The 17,296-nt window shown below is 39.6% G+C and overlaps 1 protein-coding gene across 4 annotated transcripts in view; it reads right to left on the bottom strand.

The window, feature by feature from the left end:
• Nucleotides 1-17,296, bottom strand: part of CEMIP2 (cell migration inducing hyaluronidase 2) — an 85,198-nt gene that overhangs the window by 39,567 nt on the left and 28,335 nt on the right. For all 4 annotated transcript variants that reach the window (XM_064361654.1, XM_021669262.2, XM_064361653.1 and 1 more), the window contains exons 5-11: nt 15,451-15,620; nt 10,459-10,647; nt 7,805-7,974; nt 6,247-6,456; nt 5,598-5,803; nt 5,394-5,463; nt 1,479-1,607 (exon numbers count right to left, since the gene is read on the bottom strand). In XM_064361654.1, the coding sequence (XP_064217724.1) occupies nt 1,479-1,607; nt 5,394-5,463; nt 5,598-5,803; nt 6,247-6,456; nt 7,805-7,974; nt 10,459-10,647; nt 15,451-15,620 (1,144 nt within the window). The remainder of the gene's footprint in view (nt 1-1,478; nt 1,608-5,393; nt 5,464-5,597; nt 5,804-6,246; nt 6,457-7,804; nt 7,975-10,458; nt 10,648-15,450; nt 15,621-17,296) is intronic.

Below are 17,296 nucleotides of genomic sequence, written 5' to 3'. Positions count from 1 at the left end.
GTTGAAGCCATAAGCGCTGGTGTGTGTGTGTGTGCATGCACATGTGGGTGTGTGCATGTAGGTATTTATGAGTTATTCTAAAATGGCATGTTTCTTTTTGAGTACTCCAAGAATTCAATCTCCTTTGGCTATGAAGTATTATCCTGGACAGTCATTTCCAAATTTAACAAATTAACACCTAATCATCCACTCATGTTATTTAAATTTAATATTCTTTTTGAGTCAATTACTATATGTTAAAAATTAATTAGAATTAGGTGCTTTTTATACCATTTACAATTAAGAAAATTTGAGGATTTCTGCTATGAAATGCTGCTTTAATTAAATATTAACTATTCAGCTCACAAAAATCAGTTCTGTATAGTTCTTTCCTCAACTCTTCATCAAGTGAGTCTAAGCTCTTCAAACTGTAACACACTTAGGTTTTTAAAGGGTTCTCTGAGTATCATAAATGCAAAGTATTCCTTGAACTGTGGTGTGAGTCACATCAGGGTAAAGGATTTGGGCATTATACACGTAACGAAAACAAAGTGCCTTGTGAGCACACAATGAGTCGAATTTCGTGAAAAAATTGAAACTCGGAACGGCCTTTAGGTTACTTGATGTGTATCATTTAAAGTCAGGTCAACTATTCTTAAGCAATATTTCACTATTTATTTAATTAGCATTAAATGCCTAATAGGACACTCTAACAGCCACTGTGAATCAAAAGAAGAGATGAATTACGCTAATCAACCTCCAGAAGCATATTATTTAATGTGTACCTCCCTAGAAACGGGTAATGCCATTAAAGACTGGAAAGATGATGAGAGGGAGGAAGACATGAAGCAAGGGAAGAAACAAGAGAGAGGATGAGGACACACGAATCAAACCCACTACGTAATTATTTAGGTTACACGTGCATGTATGTGTTGTGCATACCTGTATGAGTACTAGGTATGTATAAATGGAATGCTCTATATACGTCCTGAACAAGGAAGGGTTAGGTGTCTGTTTTTCACCACAAATTACTTTCTCTGAGGACAAGTTCTATCAAAAACTGACGTTTCTCAGCTATTATCTGCTATGGTTTGAATACAACCCCCAAAAACCATGTGTTGGAAACTTAATCCCCAATGCAGAAGTATTGGGAGGTGGCGCTTAATGGGAGGTGTTTAGGTCATAGGGATTCACCCTCACAAATGGATTAATGCTGATTAAAAAAGAGCTTGAGGCTGCAAATTTGTTCTATTGCTCTCTAGCCTTCTCCTTGCCCTTCTGCCATGAATGACACAGCAAGAAGACCCTTACCAGATGCTGGCCCCTTGATCTTGGACTTCCTAGCCTTAAGAACTGTGAGCCAAATAAATTTCTGTTCATTATAAGTTAACCAGTCTGTGATATTCTACTATAGCAGCACAAAGTGGACTAAAATATGATCACAATAGTTCATCCTTTGCACTATCATATGTACTAATTGTTAAAATTCGGAAACCTACCTTAAAATTTGAATGGACTCTGTTGTTATAAAATATACCCAGTGGAGTGAGTTCTGGTTTTGCTAACAGCTGCAATCCACTGGATTCCCCAGTAGGTTCCTTGTGGAATAAATACCATATTCCAGCATCCTACAAATGAAAGGACAAGCCCATTAAAACCCTGATTTATAAAGATACCTATGAAACACTCTCATAAACTAACTGCTTCATAAGCAACTTTAATCTTTTTCACCCAAATTTTTTCATTATTTCAGGTTCAGAATTGACTATAAAAAGTTGTACACGGCCGGGCGCGGTGGCTCAAGCCTGTAATCCCAGCACTTTGGGAGGCCGAGGCGGGTGGATCACGAGGTCAAGAGATCAAGACCATCCTGGTCAACACGGTGAAACCCCGTCTCTACTAAAAATACAAAAAATTAGCTGGGCATGGTGGCGCGTGCCTGTAATCCCAGCTACTCAGGAGGCTGAGGCAGGAGAATTGCCTGAACCCAGGAGGCGGAGGTTGCGGTGAGCTGAGATCGCGCCATTGCACTCCAGCCTGGGTAACAAGAGCGAAACTCCGTCTCAAAAAAAAAAAAAAAAAAAAAAAAAAAAGTTGTACACACATCTCAAAGTGGTTATACCATTTTTTTTTGAAAAGTAAATTTAATTTTGCTTGCAGAATTGGACAAAAGAGAAATAATTGGCTGTTATCAAAATTCACTTTCAAACTTTTCCATTATTATCTATGTTAAAAGTTACATAGGATTAAAACCCAGTCAGCTTTCCACGTGACCAGGACAGCACAGCCGTTAAGCAATATGGTTTTTATCTGTTTACCTCCAAACCTGTTCGATAGATGAGTCATGCCTATTAAACAACTGTCCACCAGCACGCAGAGCTCACTGACTTCTTTCAAACAAGTCTAATGCCCTTCCTGTCTCGAGGCAAATTTTTGCCAAAGAAAAAAAAAATCACCACATGTATGAATCAGGATGCTGTCTCAGGCTGGGCCCTGTCTGTTCAATTTCAATATTACTGACCTTAATAGGAACAGAACAGTTTAAAAATTTTTGACACTCAAAATGAAATATAAAAATGGAAATAAATGTTCTTAATTCCCATAACAATTCTTTATTTTACAACTCAGTTAAAAATCAGCCCAATGTGAAGGACAACACTTTATGGAACTTTGATTAAATAGCTTGCTAAAACTTAATAATACAGTGTAAAAGGACAGCATTAATTCAAATTCAGCACACATTTATTTAGTGCCCGCTATATGCCAAGTGTACAGTGAGGCTATTCTCAAATAATTCATAGTCTAGTGAGAAATACAGAGATAATTAAAATAAAATGTATGTGATAAGTACCTATATTAACTGTAACAAATAGAGTCCATGGGGGGAGAGACGAGAGAGGAATTATGGAAAGCAGATATATACCTATACACCAAAATGAATGCCATGTGTAACATTTTCTATGATAAAATTTTATTAACAGGTCTTAACAGAATAAACTACTCTGAAAAATGTTTGCTACCTCAACTCTTCTGGGCACAAAACAGACAAGTCAACGGGATAAGACCTAGAGGGTCAGAAGAAAACTCCATACCATAACCTGTAAGCTGAGGGCAGAGTGGACCATCCTAGGATGCGATGGAGATGGAGATGGTAGTGGGATGGGGATAAGAGGGTAGCAGCTGTTTCCTGTTAAAACACTGTGGTGTCAACACAGGTAAAAGGAGCTTTGTAAAAGGCAGTGGAAAGGTACAATGAAAAAATGGTTTGATTTACTTTGGGAGGAAAAACCCTGCCCAAATTAGCTTTTACTGGAACAGTTTTTCTAGAGAGAAAATAAACAGCTCACAGAATAAAAAGGAAGAACATGCATGCAATGCTTTCTTCTTTTCTCACATGAGACACAGTAAGGGTATCTGGCAGTCTCACCTTCTATTTTTCATGAACTCTTGGCAATTTGCTTTAATCTTCAAACCCTGACTTCTAAAAAGAGCTAAAAGAAATCTTTGTTCTGGCTGTTGACTCGTAATGTCACATAGATCAGAAGATGGCTGTGCATCAACTTCTTGGTCATCTGTACTCAAAAACTCACTTTCCAATTAGAAAGTCTGAGCAGAAACCTCATACAGGCTCAACAAATATTTGATGAAAAATGAATGAATGAAAACCTAAAATGATCAAACGTCTGGGTCTCTGGCCTGTCAAATAAGAATCTTCAGTTGACAGGGACTTTCAGGTTACGTTTTATGTTTTTAAGGAAAATAACAGATATGAGTTCAAACCATCACCCACTGATGCCTTTTTTCTTGTTATCTCAAATACTCCCTTCAACTAATCTTTTACTTCATCTTAGGAAACAATGCTAGGTATTTATTTCCTTTTAAAAACTTTAAATAGCCATGATGTATAAATACGAATATTTAGGTATCACTGTAAATTTCATATTTTTTATTGCAATTTTCAATGCAATTATAATCTTGATAGCATAATATCTTAAAAGATTCACTTAGCCTGGGAATGGTGGCTCATACCTATAATCCTAACACTTTGGGAGGCTAAGGCAGGTGGATAGCTTAAGACCAGCAGTTCGAGACAAGTTTGGGCAACACAGCGAAACCTCATCTGTCTGTCTGTCTGTCTGTCTCTCTCTATATATATATCTATATGTGTGTGTGTGTGTGTGTCTGTGTGTCTGTGTGTGTGTGTGTGTGTGTGTAAAATACAAAAATAAGCAGGTGTAGTGGCATGAGCCTGTAGTACCAGCTACTCAGAAGGCTGAAGTGGGAAGATGGCTTAAGCCCAGGAGGCAGAGGGTACAGTAAGCCAAGGTCACACCACTGCACTCCAACCTGGGTGACAGAGTGAGACCCTGTCTCAGGAGGAAAAAAAAAAAGAATCATTTAGCTTTTACATTAGAAGTTTTAATAACACTAAAACTCTCAATAATAAATACAAATTTCTCCAAACTCATCCAGGAGACATTTCTATTATCCAAAACATATCATTTATTCTCTTAAAAAAATTATTCTCATGTGTGAGTCTTAATTCATGGCATGTATATGAGTTTTGCTGCTTTCCCAAGGAAATGAGATTCCCACGTGTATGTAAAGCCTTACATTCAACAAAAGGGTGTACCCCCTAATCAGAGTGACAACTGTCATGGTATTCTCCAAGACGATCCATTCTCATTGAAAAAAAAAAAAAAAAGCTAAGGGTTTTTGCAGTTTGTTGTTGTTGTTTTGTGTGTGCGTGTTTTTATTGACACAGGGCCTCTCTCTACCACCCAGGCTGGAGTACAGTGCTCACAGCAGCCTCCACCTCCTGGGTTGAAATATCCTCCTACCTCAGCCTCCCGAGTCGCTGGGATGACAGCCATGTACCACCACACCTGGCTATTTTTTTTTTTTTTTTTTTTTTTTTTTTGGTGGAGATGGGGTTTTGCTATGTTGCCCAGGCTGGTCTCAAACTCCTGAATTCAAGCAATCCACCCACCTTAGCCTCCCAAAGTGCTGGGATTACAAGCATGAACCACTGTGCCCAACCTAAGCCTATTTTTATCAATACCCTGAAATTGAAATTATCAGTTCCTTGACCACATATGACTTAAATGCCAGAAAGATTGTACCTAATACACCAAAAATACTCTCTGGAAATAACATAACCCTAGCGATTAGCCCACTTCTTTTCCCCGTTTGGCATCTGTCTTACTAAACTCATAGATACTAATGGGCACAAAGGATTTAGGAGAAATAGAAGAACCGTCTCAACTATCCTGCTCTCAGCTAAACAAGTAGTACCAGAAAACAACATCATGCTTGGGTTACACTGGCACACATGACATCACATCCATATAAACCAGACTATTTATAAACAAGAAAAACATTAAAACATCTGAGGTCACTTTAACATTGCTTACCTGTGATCCTGCAGCCGCATTATTAATCAGATTATTGTTGGGATGAGCAATCCAGAAAGTCGAAACAGCCCTGCAAAGCATTTTTCAAGGTGATTTCGACATTCTTCATAAAAACTCCTGCCCACTAAAAACTTCCCCAAAAAACCTCTTCCCCAAAAGTCAAAGGCCTTGACGCATGGGTTTTTCTCTCTGCCAATTACTCACATACAGTCAGTAGCAGGCACAGGGATATAATTTCCAAACACTTTGTCTCGCATGGTGGTACACATGGAGTTGTTCCTATCAGTGGGCAGGAGAGTGCCCGGCTTGGTGAGGAGTCCCAGATTGTGGAACAAAGTATTTCTCTGTTCAATACCATCTTCCAAGAAGAAACAATGACCTAGTGTGTCAAATCCAATGGTGTCTTTTATCTGCAGAAATAAAAGTATATTAATGTCATTGGTAACAAGACTGATTGTGATTTAAGTGACAAGTGCTATCCAGTGTAGCATGTTCAGTGCACATGGAAAAAGAGGTCTGAACCTTAGCAGAATAGGCAAAGTAACATGTCAGGCTTAATTTATCTCTGAAGGGGACAATCTGCTTGAGTCCCATGGGGCAAAAAATAAAAATAAATTGTAAATAAATAAATAATAGAATACAAATAGAAAATTGAGTTAAATTTAAAAGAGGATACTCTGGGTGGTTGAAAAGGTAGGCTTCCTTCAGACAGAAAAATCATGCAATGCTCAGAAAAGGCAGGATAGAGCAGGATGTGTGGTGAAACAGTTTACTTATACAAACTTGAGAAGTCATGAGAATTAAAGTGTTAGCTATTTCAATAATAAGGGTTGACTAATGTGAGGCTACTTACTAGCAAGCCATTTGTCCCATGCACAGTGATGCACCTTGAGAAGCTATGATGAATAGACAGGCCATCCACAAATGTTGTGTGTCTGTATCCTCCTTTATAATCCACGTCTCCACACAGGTGAAAATGAACAGGATACCGTCCCAGCTGCTGCTGACCCATGTGTTTCAATTCCACATAAGAAAGATGGACTGAAGTAAAATTTTTCTTTATCTGCAAGTCAAGGTACCAAAATCAAACTCATACTTTTCAGAATAGGGAACTAGCAAAAAAAAAAAATTGTTTTAACAGAAAACATCCAAAAGAGAATATGTATTAAAACATTTGATTTTCTTTTGCATCCTGTTTTCCAGGATTCCCAGTTAATACTTTAGCAAATGCCTTCAATTAGGACCAAAATATTTGAACAAATCAAAACACTTTCGCAGAGACCATTATTGCAGCTTTCCTTTATTTGTTCAAATATTTTAGTCCTTCCCAATATCATCTTCTTCATTTAGATATCCTCCGTCAGAGTCTGATAAATATTTATTTCTAAATCCTCCCCAGTGTTTTAGTTAGCACATAATATTGTTGGCTTAAGTTATTTTTTAAAATTCTTCTGTGATCCAAAGTTTGAGCACTCTCAATATTTTTAAACACTAGATTTTCAATCATAGTACTAAAAACAAAAGAATAACACTGATCAACGTTTCAGAAATCCTTGTAATAGGCTGCATACAGTGGCTCACACCCGTGATCCTAGCGATTGCTTGAGCCCAGGAATTCAATACCAGACTGGGCAACATGGCAAAACCTTGTCTCAAAAAAAACCACGAAAATAAGTCAGGTGTGGTGGTGTACACCTGTAGTCCCAGCTACTCGGCGGGGCTGAGGTGGGAGGATCACTTGATCCCAGGATATTGAGGCACAATCCGTCGTGATCATGCACTGCACTCCATCCTGGATGAGAGTGAGACGCTATCTCAAAAAAAAAAAAAAATCCTTGTAACAGAAATGCTGCTTACAGCCACAGCCTACTCAATGCACAAAAAGTGATTTAACAACACATGTAGCCAAAATGCAGCCCAGAAGTCCAACAGATTAGGATATATTGATAGAATACTGCCTAGTATATAGTAAGTACTCGTTTTTCCAGAACAAAAATTTGCATACAAAAAATATTTTTACAGAAACATATTTTGTATGTGCTTGCTAGTATTGCTAACCCTTTGGTAATACTATGTTTTTTAAAAAAAAGCTACCTGATGCTTTCAGAAGTCGCATGCATGGATACCAACCAAGCTCCCTCGTGGGTTTTTGTCTCTGTAATTGGTTCTTCCCAATATACTGATTTGACTCTCCATGGAACAGTTAAATAGTTTAACTAGAGGTCCAGGTCAACTAAATGAAGTCATAACATTCTATTTTGATAATCTAAAACCTCCGCGTTGTCATTTGAGAAACAAAACATGATTTGCTTTTAATATCCATTTATATCTCATTCCAAAACTTGACATTTTCTTCAAACATGTATTTAGCAATCAGGATTTCAAAGAAATCATCAAATTCTTTTGCCTACCATAACGTGTCCCCCAAAGGTATCATAATCAAAAAATTGGCACTGATTTTCTGCGTAACACGAGTCCTCCACTTCTCCTTGGATCACAACATTCCGGGTAAGAATTCCAACCTCAGCTCTCATGTCCACACCGTCTATGATCTCACCCATGTGCAGGAACTGAGGGGTTTCTGGTTGACGTCGCCCGGGGAAGAAAGAACGTTAGAACAAAGAAAACATGAAACTCACTTCAAAAAGACATTCTCTTCATTCCCTAACCCCAAGATGATACTGACAACTTATCATCAGCTCCCATTCTCTCACACCTCAGAATCAGAATCCCAGGACATGCGGATTTTAAAGATTATCTAGTCCAGTCCCCACCTACTGCCTGAACCCTCACTACTAACTGTCCTGCCAATTCTCAAACCCACACACTGACAGAGAGCTTGTTCCTTCCTGAAGCAGCTCAATCCTCCCTTCAACAGCACTAATAATCTGGAATCTGCCTAATGGTCCATAATCTTTCTCTCCAGTTTCTGTCCATATGCTCTTTTTAGTCTCCTCCCCTAGGGCCTATGAAGAACCAAATGCATGGTGAGTCCATAAAACAAATGGCGTGCAGATGTTAATATCAGGGTGTCAAACTGTTGATGCTTTTACTTGAAAGCTAAAGTAATCTGCAACTGGACATTAACAATAGAGAAATTATCATCTTTTCTTTCCCATTTCTTTTTATTTCAGTATTATTATGCATTCTTTTAAATTCTCACATTTACTGGAAGTGTAGAAGCACTTTAATAATGAGTTTTTCTCTGATGATCTTATTATATAAACTCAGGAAGGAAAAATACACATAAATCATGGGAGGAGAGTTCAGGAAGACTCATCATGTAGACTTGTTAACAAGAGTTGGAATTTCCAGAAAAAATTAATGCCAGATGGCATCATAGTTTTGGGGTTTTTCGTTGCTGGTGGTGTTCTTGTTTTCTTTATGCCCTGATTATCAAGAAGGAAAAGTACAATGTTGAATGAAGCACAGGGAAAAAGGGCCAAGTGAGCCAGTCACTGTTTTTTTCCAAAGCAGAAAATTTTTCCTTAAATGTCAAAGCTCTTCCTATTACTCTAAATTACTGAAAAACTAAAGAAGCACTTACTGAATGTTACTGTAAACTCTTTTTTTATGCCATAAACGTATAATCTTGAGTTCAGAAGAAAAGCAATAGAATGAGTGAAATGTACAATGAATCCCGTAAATGAAGCAATGTACAAAGGGACTGCGCCAAGTACCAGGCTCAAAATGAATGCCTGGTAAGAGTCAGGCATTCTTTTGATACGCAACGTACAGTAAGAATTTCTTTGTGCAGTCATTTTCTTTTTTTGAGGCGGAGTCTGGCTCTTCCCGCCAGGCTGGAGCGCAGTGGCATGATCTCAGCTTATTGCAACCTTCACTTCCTGGGTTCAAGCGATTCTCCTGCCTCAGACTCCCCAGTAGCTGGGATTACAGGCATGTGCCACCACGCCCGGCTAAATTTTTTTGTATTTTTAGTAGAGACGGGGTTTCACCATATGGGCCTGACTGGTCTCAAACGCCTGACTTCAAGTAATCCACCCACCTCAGCCTCCCGAAGTGCTGGGATTACAGGCGTGAGCCACAGTGCCCAGCCAGAAAATACAGTCTTATGGAAATACCTACTGATACATATTGATTCCATTTTAAATATTAGTGAGGTTTTTTTTTTTTTCTGCTAATCCAATAGGCACTTGAAAACCATAAGATTTCTTTTAATTAAGAAAGACTTCTATTAATAAATGGATCTAGTTCATCGTTGGGTTTACTATTATCTGATAATAGAAAACTAATACAAAAGAAAATGGAGGGGGGTGGGGTAAAGAAGATCATCAGGAAAAACAGCTAATGCCTGCTGGACTTAATACTTAGGTGATGAGTTGATAGGTGCAGCAAACCACCATGACACACGTTTATCTATGTAACAAACCTGCACATCCTGCACATGTACCCAGAACTTCAAATAAAATAATGGAAAAGACCTTGGAAAAAAATCAGTTTATCTAGTTGACATCTCTTTCTTTTTAATATATACAAAGAAATTGGCCGGGTGCGGTGGCTCACGCCTGTAATCCCAGCACTTTGGGAGGCCGAGGCGGGCGGATCACGAGGTCAAGAGATTGAGACCATCCTGGCCAACATGGTGAAACCCCGTCTCTACTAAAAATACAAAAAAATTAGCTGGGCACGGTGGCGCGTGCCTGTAGTCCCAGCTACTCGGGAGGCTGAGGCAGGAGAATTGCCTGAGCCCAGGAGGCGGAGGTTGCAGTGAGCTGAGGTCGCGCCATTGCACTCCAGCCTGGCACCTGGTGATGGAGTGAGACTCTGTCTCAAAAAAAAAAATTTAAAAAATTAAAAAATAGAACAAAGAAATTGAAACAATATGCATCATTAGCAGCAAGAATATTGCTCAATAGCTATTTTCATCTAATATTCCCTGGAATCTAGTGTTCAATGCACTCCACTGGTATGACCTTAAATACTGATAACAGTGGTGGTGGTGATGGTGGTGATGATGGTAGTGACTGAGAGGCAACAGGATCCCAGGAATTAAATCCCAAGAAAATAGTGTGTTTCCCAAGTAGTACTCTGAACAATTTAATACCTTTAACTTTGACCTGAAAACGGCTGCATTCGGAACAGGGAAGAAGAGTGAACTCCTCTGCTTGGTACATGGAATAGTCTGTGCTTGCAACCACAATCTGGTCTCCAGGTTTCCAGCTACTAACATCATCTAGCAAATTTAGCTTCACTCCATCTACAGCCTCTACCCGGAAACCTGAAAGAGCAACACCTAAACCAAAAAAAGAAAGAAAGAAAGTGGTGCATTAACAGTACATTTTCTTCCTCTAAAATCAACCCTCACACTGATTCACAAATCAAAAGTTAAGGAACCACATACAATTCAGCAAATTTTTACTCATCACTCTACAGATATAAATAATAAAAGTCTGAAAACGGAGAGATCTCTGCCCTCAAGAAAAGAGTGCTCCAGGTACCCCTAGCCACTAGGAACACAAGATGTCACCTTAGTAAACTATTATTTTATAAGTTTGAAGAAAGCTCTCGATCCCCAAATCTCTCACTGTATTTCAACTCAGTGCTACAACTGTTATACTGACCCCAAACCATCCTAATATGAGACAAGTACATATATTCCAGCAGAAGTTGTCAAGCAGAGGATAGGCCTGTAATAAATACGCAGTGCTTCAATTTGATCCAAGCACAGAAAAATGGATAGAACATTAGCATACTAACAATCTTAATATTTAACAATTTGTGGGCCAGGCGTGGTGGTTCACACCTGTAATCCCAGCACTTCAGGAGGTCAAGGCAGGAGGATCACTTGAGCTCAGCAGTTCAAGACCAGCTTGGGCAACATAAAAAACAAAAAATTGGCCGGGCATGGTGGCGTGTGCCTATAGCCCCAGCTACTCTGAGCCAGGAAGGTTAAGGCTGCGGTGAGCTGTGTGATCAGGCCACTGCATTCCAGCCTACAAGATAGAGCAAGACCCTGTCTCAAAAATAAGTAAATACGTAAAATAACAATTTGTGGCCTGGCATGGTGCCTCACACCTGTAATCCCAACACTTTGGGAGGCCAAGGCCAGAGGATGATTTGAGCCCAGGAGTTCAAGACCAGCCTGAGCAACAGAGTGAGATCCCATCTCTACAAAAAATTTTAAAAGTAACTGGGCGTGGTGGCACACGCTTGTGTTCTCAGCTACTTGGGAGTCTGAGGTGGGAGGATCACTTGAGCACAGGAGTTTGAAGCTGCAGTGAGCCATGACTGCACTCCAGCCTAGGCAACAGAGCAAGATCATCTCTAAAAACAAACAACACAAAAATCTGTCTCCGAAAACCCTCCATCTCTGTGCCTTTGCTCATGCTTTATTCTTCCCCTAAAATGTCCTTCCATTCTTCCTGACCAACCCACATACTGTCCTTTTATGAAGTTCGGGTGATTTTTTTAAGAACTTTCCAAAACATCTTTGTTGGAAGCAGCCTCTCTCTCTCCGGGATTCTCTCGGTATATTGCCTGGTATTGTTCATACCTTCCCAATGGGAGGACCGCTCAGCTCCTTGGAAGTTGCATCAGTGAAGGTAGCAGAGTACATTATTTACATATGCACTACTCTGTCTCGTTTGTGGATCCACGATGTCTGCTGAATGGATGAGTATGACCAGTATGTTCTGCAATGTGACCTGAGGTCACACGGTGGTGTCCCTGTACAACTGAGCTCCTTTCCTGGGATGATGTAAATTATGTAATCTAATGACTACTAATTACTGATCTTTCCTAATATCTCCTTTGAAAGTCAAAGTTAGTTCCCAATTAAGCAGACAAGAACTGAAAATCTAATCCAACTTCGTAACTTGGCTTCTTTTACATGCTATCCAGTATAGAAATGTTTTCGGCTTCTTAACATTCATGATATAATCTGTCATAAACCAATAGCTGATTTAATGGAAATGTCTATGAAATAGATGGGAACTGGCTGGGCACGGTGGCTCACGCCTGTAATCCCAGCACTTTGGGAGGCCAAGGCAGGTGGATCACGAGGTCAAGAGATCGAGACCATCCTGGTCAACATGGTGAAACCCCGTCTCTACTAAAAATACAAAAAATTAGCTGGGCATGGTGGCGCGTGCCTGTAATCCCAGCTACTCAGGAGGCTGAGGCAGGAGAATTGCCTGAACCCAGGAGGCGGAGGTTGCGGTGAGCCAAGATCGCACCATTGCACTCCAGCCTGGGTAACAAAGCGAAACTCTGTCTCAAAAAAAAGAAATAGATGGGAACTACTTCATAGCACTGATAGAGAAGGAAAACATGACATTTCAAAAGACAGCTGTTTAATAAATATCTGTACTTTTCTGTCATCCTTCTAATTAACAGGATACTACCCTGAAGTAGGAATGCTGAGGTGGAAAGATTGCTTAAGCCCAGGAGGTCGAGGCTGCAGTGAGTTGTGACTGTACTGCACTCCAACCTGGAAGAGAACAGTGAGACCTTTCTCAAAAAAGAAAAGAAAAAAAAGCCTGTAATCTCAGCACTTTGGGAGGCCAAGGTGGGCAGATCACCTGAAGTCAGGAGTTCAAGACCAGCCTGGCCAACATGGTGAAACCCTGTCTCTACTAAAAATATGAAAATTAGCTAGGCATGGTGACACATGCCTGTAGTCCCAGCTACTCAGGGGGCTGAAGCAGGAGAATCACTTGAACCCCATCCTAGGTGACAGAGCAACACTCTGTCTCAAAAAAAAAAAGAGAAGAAAAGTGACAGAACACATTTACTTTGGAGAATTATGAGTGAGAGAATATATTTACTTTGGAGAATTAAATGTGAGGAAATTTAAAGCAAGGAGCAAGCAACAATACATAAATTCTTGCAGTCTTTAAAAAAAATGTAAAGACATGGTCTCACTATGTTGCCCAGTCCTAATCTTGAGTGATCCTCCCACTTCAGGCTCGCAAATCTCTGAGATTATAGGCATGAGCACTGGACCCGGCTCTTCCAGCTATCCAGATAAAACTTAACCTGGGCAAGTCCTGGATTCTGTTTTTGTACTTTAATCTACCCTGCTTTTCTATTTCTATAAAGCACACAAAGAAAGTACCTGACAAATCTAAAATGTTTTCTGAATATGTTTCTTGCATCCAGATATTAAAGCCTATAAGATTTTATACAAATAATATTAATAATAGTAACTCTAACAATAAAAATGATAGCTAATAGTTGCTGGGACCTCATATGCATAATAAACTTTCATCAAAACATCCTGTTAGAGACAGGAGCTATTATATTTATTAGAGATGAAAAAACCAAAGATCAGGAAGTTTGAATAACAGCTAAATATGGTAGAGTCCCAAATTTAAAACTAATCTAATTCCAGAGCCCAATTTCTTCCAAAGCCTCTGTATTATACTTTCCAAGAATCAAAACAAGCAGGTTAAGAACAAAGATAAAAAAACTCACAGAGGCAAAAATAGCCCCTACCCCAAATTTCACACTTTTATAAAAAAAATAAATTTCCCTAACAGCAATTAAGAAACATTCTCGCTGGGCACTCTAGCTCACAATAATCCTAAATCTTAGGGAGGCAGAGGCGGGAAGATAGCTTGAGCCCAGGAGTTCAAGACCTGCCTGGGCAACATAGTGAGAGCCCATTCTCCACAAAAAGGAAAAAAACAAAACGAAGAAAAAAAAAAAAAACATTCTTTTGTTCAGATAAAATTTCAGTAATGCATCCATGCCTGTAATCCCAGCATTTTGGGAAGCTGAAGTGGATGTATCACTTCAGGTCAGGAGTTGGAGACCAGCCTGGCCAACATGGTGAAACTCTATCTATAACAGAAGTACAAAAAAATTAGCCAAGCATGGTGGCGCCCACCTGTAATCCCAGCTACTTGGGAAGCTAAGGCAGGAGAATTGCTTGAAACCAGGAGGCAGAATGCATTGAGCCAAGATCGCACCACTGCACTCCAGCCTGGGCAACAGAGCAAGACACCATCTCAAAAAAAAAAAAAAAATTCAGTAATGATTTAAAAAAAGATGACTACTAGACAAATACATTTTGACTTGAAAGATCACTAGAATTTGTTTCTTTCTGTCAAACTTTTTTTAAGCCAGAAGTTTAGATGGGAAAGATTTGTATTACTCAGTAACTCATTTTTTCTTTCATGTCTAAGATTATCTCCTATTAGCACTACTGAATAGAAAGCATAAAAGAAAGTTCATTCTCTGATTCCTGAAGAAAACTTTCCACCTCTTCTAGAAAGAGTCACTGAGAACATGAGACATGAACAGTATCTTATGAGAGACAGCTAGATCGTACCATCTTTCAGAAATGAATAGTCATCACTAATATGGAAATGAAAATAACATTTCCTACACAGGAAACACTGACTAGCGGTCTGTCAGTAATTATCCTGTCTAGAATATTCTGGAGGCAGTACCACTAAACTCCCCGAAATCCTCTTACAGGATAAAATTCCTGCTAAGAAACGCTTCTTACCCACCATCTATGCTTTTTGCCAGACGCAAAGAAACAGCAGTCATCTTGGAGGCAGAAAGCTGGGGCTTCACTCCAGCTTCCTCATCCCTAATAGATCGTCTCTTCACCCCAAGCCCAGAAGACTGTTTCTAGACTAAAGAATGGTCTACTCTAGTTTCAGCTCAACTTTATTCTAAAACAACCTTGTCCAACCCACAGCCCGAGGGCCACATGCGGCCCAGGACGACTTTGAATGCAGCCCAACACAAATTCATAAACTTTTTTAAAACATTGAGTTTTTTTTTTTTTTTTTAGCTCATCAGCTATCATTAGCGTTACTATATTTGGTGTGTGGCTCAAGATAATTCTTCTTCTCCTAGCGTGGCCCAGGGAAGCCGAAAGATTGGACACCTCTGTTCTAAGAGATTACTGGATTTTGTTCTAAGAGATTAAGTACAGTGGGAAAACTGTAAGTTTCAACTTCAACTAGTTGAGAAATCTAACCAGGCAACTGTCATCTGAACAAAATACTATTTAAAAAATAGAAAAAGCTGTCATAATACTTATCGGTGTCTTACAAGAGTATAACCTGTACTTGCGTACCTTCAATCCATTCACTATAAGCTGTCACAGAGAACTTCTGGCCATCCACAGTATAAAATTCTCTCTGGGCAAGAGCCTTCCCACCACTGCTATGATTTTCATAGTTTCTCACAGATTCATTGCAAGAAGTGCTTCCACCATCAATGACACCAACTAAAGCCCAAGCTTGCCTAGAAGCAAAAAGAGCATGTGCATTTGATTATTTGTCATGGTATTCACAAAATCCCTGACAAAGATGTTATTACAGAGTGCTGTTTAATTCTCATATTTAATTTTTGTCCATCTCTAATGTTTTTTCCATATGAGGCTACAATTCCAAACCTTGACTGAAGTAACATCATAGAAGGAAATACACCTAGTTTTTAAATACTTGTTTGTCCAGCTCTGTAACAGGTGGAACACGGATGACTACAATTTCAATTAATCATTGACTTACTTCCTTAAGACACATCCATATCACACATATCATTGGGCCATAAATCCATTTATTTTCTTTCTCTTTTTTTTTTTTTTTTGAAATGGAGTCTCAGTTTGTCACCAGGCTGGAATACAGTGGTGTAATCTCAGCTCACTGAGACCTCTGCCTCCCAGGTTCAAGCGATTCTTCTGCCTCAGCCTCCCAAGTAGCCGGAACTACAGGTGTGCACCACCATGCCCAGCTAATTTTTTGTATTTTTAGTAGAGACGGGGTTTCACCATGTTGGCCAGGATGGTCTTGATCTCTTGACTTCATGATCCGCCCACCTCGGCCTCCCAAAGTGCTGGGATTACAGGCATGAGCCACCACCCCTGGCTGTTTTCTTTCTTTTAAAATGATTATCACCTGCTCTCTTTGAAACTATGCTTTCTATTAATACAATGTTCTCAAAAATCTAATTGCATGATAGAATTACCTAGGGAGTTTGAAAAAGATATCAATGCTCAGATGCTATCTCAGATAAAGGGAATCATATTAATAACAGCAAAAGGCTGGGTCCCGAATTTGTATTTTTTTTTTTTTTACAGAATAAATAAAAAAGAAAAAAGAATAATTCATTTTTATTTTTTGGAGACAGGGTCTCACTATGTTTTTAAAGTTCCCAGGTGACTTGAATGTGCAGTTACGCTTGAGAGCCACTGAGTTTGGGCAGTGGTTCTCAAACTTCAGTATGCATCAGGGTCAACAGGACAAGGGAAGGGTGTACTGAATTCGATCGCTGGCCCCACTCTCTCAGTGTCTGAGGTAGGACCAGAGAATCTGCATTTCTAATGGGTTACCAAATTATGTTAACGCTGCCGGTCAGGGCACCATGATTTGAAAAGCCCTAAATTAGAGACGAGAGGGTAGCGTAGTAATCCTGGGGGTCTTATCCTTCTTCCTGACATAACTGATCTAAGGTGCGCCCTAGGTGTCAGGTCTCCACTTTAAAAAAGGCTTGCAAACTGAGAGATTTCTTAACATTCCTAAATTAAATCAAAGCTGTAGAATCACTATCTGGCAGATTTAAAATTTTTAAAACACCATTATTTCTCTTTTTTTTCTTTTTTTTGAGATGGAGTCTCACTCCTGTTGCCCAGGCTAGAGTACAATGGTGCGATCTTGGCTCACTGCAACCTCCACCTCCCAGGTGCAAGCAATTCTCCTGTCTCAGTCTCCTAAGCAGCTGGGATTACAGGTGCCCACCACCAAACCCAGCTAATTTTTGTATATTTAATTTTTAGTACAGACAGGGTTTCGCCATGTTGGCCAGGCTGGTCTTGAACTCCTGACCTCTGGTAATCTGACCACCTCAGCCTCCCAAAGTGTTGGGATTACAGGCGTGAGCCACACCTGGCCTGAAAACACCATTATTTCTGATACTAAATA

The sequence above is a fragment of the Aotus nancymaae genome, unplaced genomic scaffold (assembly GCF_030222135.1).
Source record: "Aotus nancymaae isolate 86718 unplaced genomic scaffold, 86718_ANA_hifiasm-v0.15.2.pri h1tg000041l, whole genome shotgun sequence".
NCBI lineage: Eukaryota > Metazoa > Chordata > Mammalia > Primates > Aotidae > Aotus > Aotus nancymaae.
This window is presented reverse-complemented; position numbering and strand designations above follow the sequence as displayed.